The sequence below is a fragment of the Arachis ipaensis genome, chromosome B03, assembly GCF_000816755.2.
Source record: "Arachis ipaensis cultivar K30076 chromosome B03, Araip1.1, whole genome shotgun sequence".
Lineage (NCBI taxonomy): Eukaryota > Viridiplantae > Streptophyta > Magnoliopsida > Fabales > Fabaceae > Arachis > Arachis ipaensis.
Window position 1 is genome coordinate 90,052,116 of NC_029787.2, and position 10,881 is coordinate 90,062,996.

General features: G+C 29.1%; 2 protein-coding genes across 2 annotated transcripts; one reads left to right on the forward strand and one right to left on the reverse strand.

The window, feature by feature from the left end:
• Window positions 8,050-9,330, forward strand: LOC107630684. The gene has a single exon (XM_016333888.2). The coding sequence runs from the start codon at window positions 8,330-8,332 to the stop codon at window positions 9,002-9,004; it is 675 nt and encodes a 224-aa protein (XP_016189374.1). The 5' UTR covers window positions 8,050-8,329; the 3' UTR covers window positions 9,005-9,330.
• LOC107630685 (RNA polymerase II transcriptional coactivator KELP) lies at window positions 9,621-10,877 on the reverse strand (the record flags this gene model as incomplete). Its single annotated transcript, XM_016333889.2, is given in 2 exon segments — window positions 9,621-10,021; window positions 10,524-10,877. Coding segments are annotated over 2 exon segments (449 nt in total), but the record flags the coding sequence as incomplete, so codon positions are not given.

Genomic DNA, 10,881 nt, shown 5'->3' on the forward strand with positions numbered 1-10,881 from the left:
CTTAAATTTTATTATTATTTTAAAATTATTAATTTTTATTTTGATTATATCATCTCATCATACTAAGCACTATTATTTTTTCTTATTATTTTTTTACATGTATAATTATTATTGTCTCACCGTCATTATTATATCGTCTTGTTTTATTGTCCTTCCTTATTTTCTTCTTCTATTAATCCCAATCGCAATCAATTATCACCGTACCATTCTCACAACTCTCATTTTTGTTTAGGGCAATGCTACGTAACCAAAATATTATAGATAATAAATAAAGGTATATGACTAATAGTATTTGCGTTTATAAGAGAGTGTGAATCACTCTCCTAATTTAATTGACGCAATTAATTTCTTTCTATCATTAATTATCTTTCCTTATTTAATTATACTAAAGTTAATTCTTAATATAAAATTTTGGATGTTATGTGTATCTTACTTAATTATGGATGTTATGTGTATGAACTTGTGGATGTTATGAATAAATTTGTCAATTGAATAAATTAATTTAGGTATTTGATATTTTTTTTTCAAATCTAATTATAGTAAAATTTAGAAATATATGTGAATTAAAATAAATCATTTTTACTTTGAAAAACATGAAATAAATTTTTAAATTATTAAAGACGGTGATTTAAAAAATTATACGTTGATTTAAATGTATAATGTCTTCAAAAACAAAATATTAAAATATTTTGAATCATGATTTATTAGTATATATGTAAAATAATTTGAACTACATAATAAAATATAGTTTAAATAATTGATGATAAATACCATAACGGACAAAGAATCAATTGCAATTATTTAATGTAATTGATATTATAATTACCGTTCTTAAATATAATTATGATTAATCTTTATTGTATTTTTATATATAAAAATCAAATTATAAAAAGGAATATTAAGTATTGATTACAATAGTGCCTAATAAAAAGGGATATAATTTTCTAATTAATATCATTAATTAGCAGATTTGATAAGAACGGTGATAAGTAGAATGAACGGTGATAAATAGAATGATAAGAGAGTGAAGTAAAAAATAAAAATGTTATTAAGTGATATAAATGAAGTAAAATATGGAAAGTTTTGGCTGATTATGGCTGAAAAATTTTGGTTACCAAACTTTTTCCTTTTGTTTATCACTTTGATTCATACATATCTATTGTGTTAATTTTTGAGTTGTTATAAAGATTTGTTAAAAGAATTATTTTCTTATTTGATTTAGATATCTAAATCTATAACTATTATATAAATAGTTAAATACTTATTTTTTATACTTACTTGTTAAGTCATATTTTATCATTTAAAAAAATTAAGATATCAAGCATTCAAAAGTTTTGTATAAAATAATAAAATAAAAAATAAAAAATTTATAAGTTATTTAATTTTTTTAATATATAGAATAATTGGATTTAAATTAATTTAGATATAATACTAAAATCATTACGTTGTTACTATGTATAACAATGAAGATATAATTTATAAATATTTGTAAATTTATTCATTTCTCAATTATAAATTTATAAAAAATTATATTTAAATCAATCTTTCTTTTGGATTATTTTAATAGCTAAAAAAATTTTATTTCTTATAATTTTAAATTCAACATTTTAAATTATCTTTAGTTTTATTATTCTTTTAAAATTTTTAATTTTTAGTTTCATTATTCTTTTTTCTGACCATTATCTATTTATATATGCCTCACCACCATTCTTATATTAGCTTGTTCTCTCTTTATTTCTCGGTTTTTTATTCTCTTTCTATCTTCTCTTCAATTGCAATTAATTACCATCATATATTAGTTCGTAATTATTACACTCAAAAGTGAATACTAATTTAAAAATAAAATTCAAAAAAAAATCTCATAATTCTTATGTGAATTATCTATACTCCTATAAATGTAACGAATGAGTAAATTTAACTTTTTTTTATTATGAGTATTTTTTTTTATTATCTGATGCATACAAAGTCACATGTTTTCATTTATGATAAAAGTTAAAAATTAAAATTAAATGACATTAGTACTTTTTGGTTTAATAAAATTAAAATAAAGTACAAAAATAAGGATAAAAACTAAAAAAATAGATGGCTCTAGAGAAGGATAATGTTAAATTTTATGTCATTATATATGAGAACAGTGATTTATTTTATTATATTTATTTTTGTGCTAAATAACAAAAAAATTAAATTTTATGTCTATTTTTTATTACTTGTTTTACTTATCTATAGTTGTTTAGATTAGACTTTATAGTTATTGAGTCATGTTTAGTTCCAACAAAAAAAATAGTTATAAATTTATTTTCACTTTTTTTTATTAGAGTACATCTATTATATCATCATCATGATTTTAATAATTGATATAAAATTTAAAAAATTAAATAAACATATATTTATTTTGATTAAATCCAAGAGTGAATTATATATATATTTCTATAGTCAAGAAATAGATTGCCATTATATATTGTTATAGATAAAATATAAAAATAAACCTTGAATAAAAATAAAAATACAAAATTTTGAATCTCAAAATATAAAATGATTATAAGATAAAAAAAATCACTTAACTTTTTTCAGGCAAATTATATTAGTTTTACGATCTATTTAAGTGAAATGAGAAGGATGTAAGAGAAGATGGATAAAAATTTTTTTTTTATGATTATGCAGAATATGAGATGATAAATAGTAAGGGAGGTAAGAGATAATGATAGAGGTTCCGTGAATATGAATTAATGAGATAAGAGAGAACATGAATGTATGTGATAAAAGAGAAGATGAAGTAGTGGAAGTTTTTTAACGTAGAATAACTGACATACAGTGGGGTGGATTATTAGAAAGGGCAAAATTGAAAAAAAAATTGGACACCAAAACAGGTTTTGCCATTATATATTGTTATAGAACAATCATCTAATTTATAAAAAAAGTCTCATCTTTTTATTTATCCTAAAAGTTAAATATTAAAACTAATATTAATACTTTTTTTATTAATAAAACTAAAATAAAATATAAAAATAATTCTTGAATAAAAATAAAAATACAAAATTTTGAATCTCAAAATATAAAATGATTATAAGATAAAAAAAATTACTTAACTTTTTTCAGGTAAATTATATTAGTTTTACGGTATATTTAAGTGAAATGAGAAGGATGCAAGAGAAGATGGATAAAAAAAGTTTTTATGATTATGCAGTAACAGTAATATGAGATGATAAATAGTAAGGGAGGTAAGAGATAATGATAGAGGTTCCGTAAATATGAATTAATGAAATAAAAGAGAACGTGAATGTATGTGATAAAAGAGAAGATGAAGTAGTGGAAGTTTTTTAACGTAGAATAACTGACATATAGTGGGGTGGATTATTAGAAAGGGCAAAATTGAAAAAAAAAATTGGACACCAAAACAGGTTTTGCCATTATATATTGTTATAGAACAATCATCTAATTTATAAAAAAAGTCTCATCTTTTTATTTATCCTAAAATTTAAATATTAAAACTAATATTAATACTTTTTTTATTAATAAAACTAAAATAAAATATAAAAATAATCCTTTGATTATAAGATAAAAAAAATTACTTAACTTTTTTCAGGTAAATTATATTAGTTTTACGGTATATTTAAGTGAAATGAGAAGGATGCAAGAGAAGATGGATAAAAAAAGTTTTTATGATTATGCAGTAACAGTAATATGAGATGATAAATAGTAAGGGAGGTAAGAGATAATGATAGAGGTTCCGTAAATATGAATTAATGAAATAAAAGAGAACGTGAATGTATGTGATAAAAGAGAAGATGAAGTAGTGGAAGTTTTTTAACGTAGAATAACTGACATATAGTGAGGTAGATTATTAGAAAGGGCAAAATTGAAAAAAAAAATTGGACACCAAAACAGGCTTTGCCATTATATATTGTTATAGATAAAATATAAAAATAAACCTTGAATAAAAATAAAAATACAAAATTTTGAATCTCAAAATATAAAATGATTATAAGATAAAAAATTATTTAACTTTTTTCAGGCAAATTATATTAGTTTTATGGTATATTTAAGTGAAATGAGAAGGATGCAAGAGAAGATGGATAAAAAAAAAAAGTTTTTATAATTATGCAGTAACAGTAATATGAGATGATAAATAATAAGGGATGTAAGAGATAATTATAGAGCTTCCATGAATATGAATTAATGAGATAAGAGAGAACATGAATATATGTGATAAAAGAGAAGATGAAGTAGTGGAAATTTTTTAATGTAGAATAACATATAGTGGGGTGGATTATTAGAAAGGGCAAAATTGGAAGAAAAAAAATTGGTCACCAAAACAGGTTTTGCCATTATATATTGTTATAGATTATAGATATGCCTTCTTTTTTATCACCTACTAGCGGCTTACCAGGCACTATCGTGCCTGTTGAGCCGCTTTTCTATTGAGTTTAAGAAATTAATTTTATATTTTTATTTTAAAATTATAAATTTAATAAAATAAAATATTGGTATAAAATTTGCAATTGTAGTAAATGAAAGCGAGAAAAAGATGGAGGCGATAAGTCACGATATTTAAGGAAGGAGAATGATGGCAACAGTAATAATATAGAAGAGTGCACCTAACGGTGAGAGGAGAAGCACTAAAAATTGAATAATGAGATCAAACTTGGTATAAAGTACTCACATAAAGAATATACCCAAAATAAAACGATAAGATCCATAAAAAATTATTTATCACCCCTAATTTTTTCCTCCTTTCATACATGGCATCGAAGATCAACATTTGGCATAGTCATTATCTAGTTCAGAAAATTACAAAAACTCATCCAAATAATTGTTACATAGAAGCACATTCGACTTGGAAAGAGAAGTAAGAAAAATTGAAAACGGATAAAATTAATTAAAGGGATAAATTATTGGAATAAAGAATTGAAGAAGAGGTTACGGTTCCTACAACTATTAGTGAAATACAGAATGAAAATAAGATAGAAGAACATGTGTTGCTGTTAGTTCTTTTATTTAAAGTAAAAGACGCATGTACAGGAGAATCTCTATCATTAAGGACAACATTAGAAAATAAATTTGGATACTGTATCCATATTATATATTGTTATAGATTTCTGTTATTTGTGTCTGTTCCATTGTCATGCGCTTCCATTCCTGTATGTTTCAAAAGTAAAATATAATTATTAAAAACTAATTGAATTCATAAAAAAGAAAATTAGTTATCGTGTTATCTGTATCAAATTGATGATGGGTGGTAGCTCTGGTCATTTGTCTAATTGTAGTCAATCGGGCTACTCCTATGTTTGTAGTTAATCGAGTACCGTTTGGCATTGGAGTTGGAATTGGAGTCGGTTGATATAGCAACTTATTTTTATTGTCGAATCATCTCCCGATAAGTTGCACGTCTTCTAGTTAGGTGTTGCTATCTTTGTTCTTCGATCATGTTGTCTTATTCGCCTAGCATATTCTATTCAAGTGGGTCGACGTTGACGTGATTGTTGATTTTGTGAAGTTTTCGCCTAGCATATTCTGTTCAAGTGGGTCGACGTTGACGTGATTGTTGATTTTGTGAGGTTTCCATTTCTATTTGTCAGAAAGATAGCAAGATGCAGAGAAGAAAAATGTTTGCGAAACTAAAATTAAAAGTGAAAAAGTATTTAATTATGTTGGAGTTTCAGTTTTTAAATTGAGTACGCAGTGGGAGCAGTTTTTTATTGGAAGTAAATCAATTTTAAAATGGAAAAGTATGAGGAGCCAATGGAATACTTGTACAATGTATACAATGGAGGTTTATGGAGTATTAGAGATATAACCATTAATGTTATATTTTTCCATCAGTTGAAGCTTTTGGGATGAGTGGTATCATGATATGATATTAGAACGTTAGATCCGAAAGGTCAAGAGTTTGAGATAGTATGGGGGATGTTTATTTTTTAACTCAATAACCCATTGTACACATTGTTGAAAATAAGGAGAATGAATTGGATACCAATTATATTGGTATAGATAAAAAAATAGTTATTATGACAAAAATAAAAAAAATAGTAAATAGAAAATAATAGAAAAAATAGTTATTATAATAGAAATTAAAGTTGTCAATCATGCAATGGGACTATTTCAATTCGAAAGAATAAAAGAAAATTCAAATCTAAATTTATTTGATATTAAATAAAATAAAATTACATAAAACATTATTATTTACCGTATAAATTAAATAAAAAATTACCAATATTTTTAGATAAATATTTTATACAACAACGGTCAAGCAGCACTCATTGAATAAAAAAAATTGAACATCAAACTCCCATATTTTCTTTGTATATTGTTATTTTGTTATAGTATAAATAATAGTTTTGAAATTATCTAAATATTTTAATATAAATTATTTAATATTGTCAAAGCTAAAAAATTTAAGAGATAAAATTAATATTTCTTCTAATGATTATTTTTAAAATTATAAATACACAATAAAAAATTAGAGTACATTAAAATAGTACCATAATAAAAAAATTTAAATATTAAATTAATAGTGTAAATTTTTTAAGTGAACAATTAACAACCATAATACACTGTATTATAGATATATGTAATATAGTATATTAGAAATAATTAAAAGTTTACTAAGTATGAATTAAAGCTTTTAAAAAATAATAATTTATACTCACTAATATTATTATCGTTCTATCTTTTACTTAAATTTGAACCAATTTTATTATTATTATGAATATCTGAATATTTAAAAGCAAATCTATTATTGGCATGAGTCTAATGTATTTTTAAAATCTATGGAAAAAAATTTTGGACACCAAACTCATGTATTGCCGTTATATATTGTTATAGATATGAATATCTGGATATTTAAAAGCAAATCTATTATTGGCATGAGTCTAATGTATTTTTAAAATCTATTAATGTATTCAATAATATTAATAAAAGATGAGATGAGAAGAGAAAAATGGATAAGAGGTGACAGGTGAAAATTACGTCAAGTAGCCAAGTGGAGTAATGGAAATTTTTCAGAGATAACTGACATTAAGTGGAGAAGTTGATTAAAAAGGGTAATACTGGAAAAAAAATTTGGACACCAAACTCATATATTGCCATTATATATTGTTATAGATAAAATCTATTAATGTATTCAATAATATTAATAAAAGATGAGATGAGAAGAGAAAAATGGATAAGAGGTGACAGGTGAAAATTACGTCAAGTAGCCAAGTGGACCAAGTATGTGATAGCCCCTAGTCATTTACGGCATTGCCATCAACAACCATAAGATTCACCACCAAATCATTCATCAGAGAACTCGAACGACCTGCTGATAATTCCCTCCACATTAGTAGCTTGATTCCTGAAGATCCTCGTATTCCTTTCAACCAAAATTGTCCATATAACAGCATAAAAACCTATGAACCACCGCCTGGTGTCCTCCTTCCTCAATGAATCCAGCTTTAAAAGTGCTTTTTTAGTGAACCTGGCATTGCCCAGAGCCTCCCAAGAGCAATCACCGTGTTTAATTATATTGTTTGTCTTGTTCCCGCAATCATTTTAGGGTTTAGGTGAAGTGTCAAAACTACCATTTTTTAGTTCTTAATGTGTTGATCCCAATGTCAATGAGACGCTTGATTATCTTAATTTAGACTTCTTGTGTCACGGGCCATATAGAGAAACGGTGGTCCGTGAATAACTAGCAACCAGTTTTTAATATTCATAGCGAATGTTCTTGATGCCAAATTGCCCATACATTCAACGAACCCATTTGCTGCGGTGATTGATTCAAGTTTAATTACCATTTCCTTAATTCCTTCCCCCCTTATCCACTAGGTGGGCAAGTCAAGACAAAAACAAGGGAATAAACTTAGTTTAGAATTCAAAATGACAAAATTAATAAATAATTCACTAACCATTCTTGTGATATAAGTGTAATTAGGTTTGAACGCGGAAGACTATTATTATTTGAAATGTGAAGAATGGCAATTGGAGGGAGAGGTGTATACGGTATAGAAAAGCCTGTGTAGTCACCAAAAAAAGAAAAGCCTGTGCCGATATTTGAAATGTTTGTTTCGTTGCTAATATTAAATTTGAGAATGTAGCATCTTCTTGTGTTGTTTTCCCTTTGGATGAGTTAGCAAGGATCCAATAACTTCGTCAAAAAAAATTCCCCCAACGGTACAATTTCACATGGACGCCGCTAACATCCTAACATAAGATACATGCATACAAATAAACAATTCCACCAAAGCACAGTAACGTGCCATCACATAACAACTACTAGTGCAAGTTTCAAACTTTTTATATATATTATGGGAAAACGTTGATCTTGAAAGAATCACTGAAAACTTAGATAATGGGGAATTGCTCCATTAAGGGTACCACTGGAGAATGCCACCATACTATCCGTATCCTGAGTGATAGTGGTGCCATTTTACAGTTCAAAGGTCCTACAACTGTTGGCCAAGTGCTCCAGCATTACCCAGGCTATGGTGTTTTCCTCTGGGGTCATCCCTCAACACCATTGCAGGTCCATGAGACCTTAGCCTATGGTATTTTCTATTACCTTCTTCCCCTGAAGGGGAAAGCCCCAGCGGAGGACCAGATACCTAGTAATGGGGTTTCAGCACAAGGGGAAGGCCAAGAGCTTCTTCAATGGTCAGAGGTAGAGTCAAAGAAGAGCGATGATACTGAGCAACCTAATAAGTTGCCGTGTGCTGAAGGGGCATGCAATTATGTCCAGAACTTGTCTCCCGGGTCAGCTCTCGAAGTGCTGCCTTCGGCTAAGAATGGGGTGTGGAGAGTGAAGCTGGTGATTGGCACAAGGCAGCTAGAGGAGATTTTGTCGGAGCAGGTGAACACGGAGGCGCTGATCGAGAAGATGAGGATGGCTGCAAGTAGTAGCCCTACAAGGAGCAGAACCATGGCCACTTGGAAAGTTGGGTGGAAGCCAACACTCTTCCATACATTGTTGGCACCTATTTCCCGTGCAAGAATCACTGCTTCAGAGTATAGCTTTGGTTCGGGTTAAGGAATGGCTTCATCAGCTTCCAGCTGTTTATAACAATCCATCAAGAGGAGCACTTTGTGAGTATGTTAGATCTTTCCTAACAAGATCTAGAAGTTCTAGGTACATCTAAGCTTAGGGTCTTGTGTTTTTGACGACCTGTCCAAAATATCAATGAAATTTTATGATTATGAATGCCAAAGAATAGACGCTTGACATTTCTACATTGTGTATCTATAACTACTTTCCGCACCACGACATGAAAGTTGTTAAATATTAAATCTTCTGTATGTAATAAAAATGCCATGAAATAAACAATGATCGGCAACCAAAGACTCTTAACACTGGAAGGGCAACAACTGTTTAGCAGAGTTTATAGGTTTCAAAATCTTATCTTCAAGACTGCTATATTCAGTAAGCAAAGTGATGGAAGGTACTGTGCCAAGAAAGCAAGGTGTAAGGTAGCGAATGAGAGTTCCATAAGTGTTGCTTGTAAAGCAAAATTGACTCTTTTTACTTAATGCTATCTTTTTGGCAGAAACTCTAATCGGAATGCTGCCAAAATTGAACCCAAAACATAGCAAAGAACTAACATAAACAAGCCACTGTCTAGCCAAACCTGACAGAAATCAAATGGATATTGCAGGAAACAACACAAGATAATTGAATATAATGTAAAGTACTAGCATTCATTTTTGGCCTTTTGCCTAGCTTCAGAGTCTTCCTGAAAATAGCTACAAGGATTCCAATAGCAGTAATTTAAACAGTACATGATTCACAGTGATTACAAGCCCCAAAACAAAATGACCCATGATGCAGAATATTTGCCGAAATAAAAGAGCAAAAAAGCGCTACATTGCTTGAGTTGAGATATCAGCTGTCTTCATGGTCCATGGGGAGTGAGGTGAATACTTTGCTCGATATGCAAGCGGACTTGAAGAGACATTTATATGTTGCCGGACTGCATTTTCTTAATGGCCTTTTCTATAGCAGGCACATTTTTCTTGAAGGCTGACCATTGCTCCTCTGTCAAACTTATTCCTGAAACACAACCAAAATTAGAATTTGAGAAAATCGCCTCGAGATATTTATTAATAATTAGTACTATGTATGTGCTGAATAAAGAAATGAAAATTGATGAAGATATTCAGCTTAGCAGTATACAAGGCCAAAATGCAACTATCAGTATCACTTATCAGTAGCAGAAACAACAAAGCTTACTTTCTAGATTCGATATGACAGAAACACTTTCAGATAAACCAGTTCATACGGTAAAAGACCTTGTCATCTATTCTCAAATGAGCATCAGAGCATTACAACAGCAAGCCTCAAGTTAATAAACACTACTTAGAACTCCAACCAAGGGTTTCTCAGAACTCCAACTAGCAAGACCATATCATCTATTGCTCATTAGGAAAGAATGTTTTCCGAAATTAAATCATCATAAGTGGGTTGGTTCCCGTTCGAGGTAAGTAGCTAGAAAAAAAATATATGGGTATTTGGAAAATAAAAATGAAACCTTTGAGAGAAATAGGAGAAGTACCTTTAGAGGTAGGGAGTTCCTTGCCGTCCTTTCGATAATACTCGCGAATGGAGACCAAAGTTTTGCCTCGGAAGTCCTGAACGGTGACCCTTCTCCTCTCAGAGAGCTTGCAGATGATGAGATCGCCGTCGTCATCGTACTCCGGCTTGTTGTGATCTTCTTCAGGTTCAGGTTGGCGCTGCTTCTCGTCGAGGAATGCTTGAACGACCTGTTTGACGAAGGCTTTGAGGGGCGGCTGGGAGAGGTCGAGGCCGAGATGGGTGGAAGCCTGCTTCCGAATCTTCGACTCTGTCATCTCATCCATGTTGGATCCTTCTAGAATCGTCCGCACCGTTTCCTCAATCCTCTCTTTCGTTTC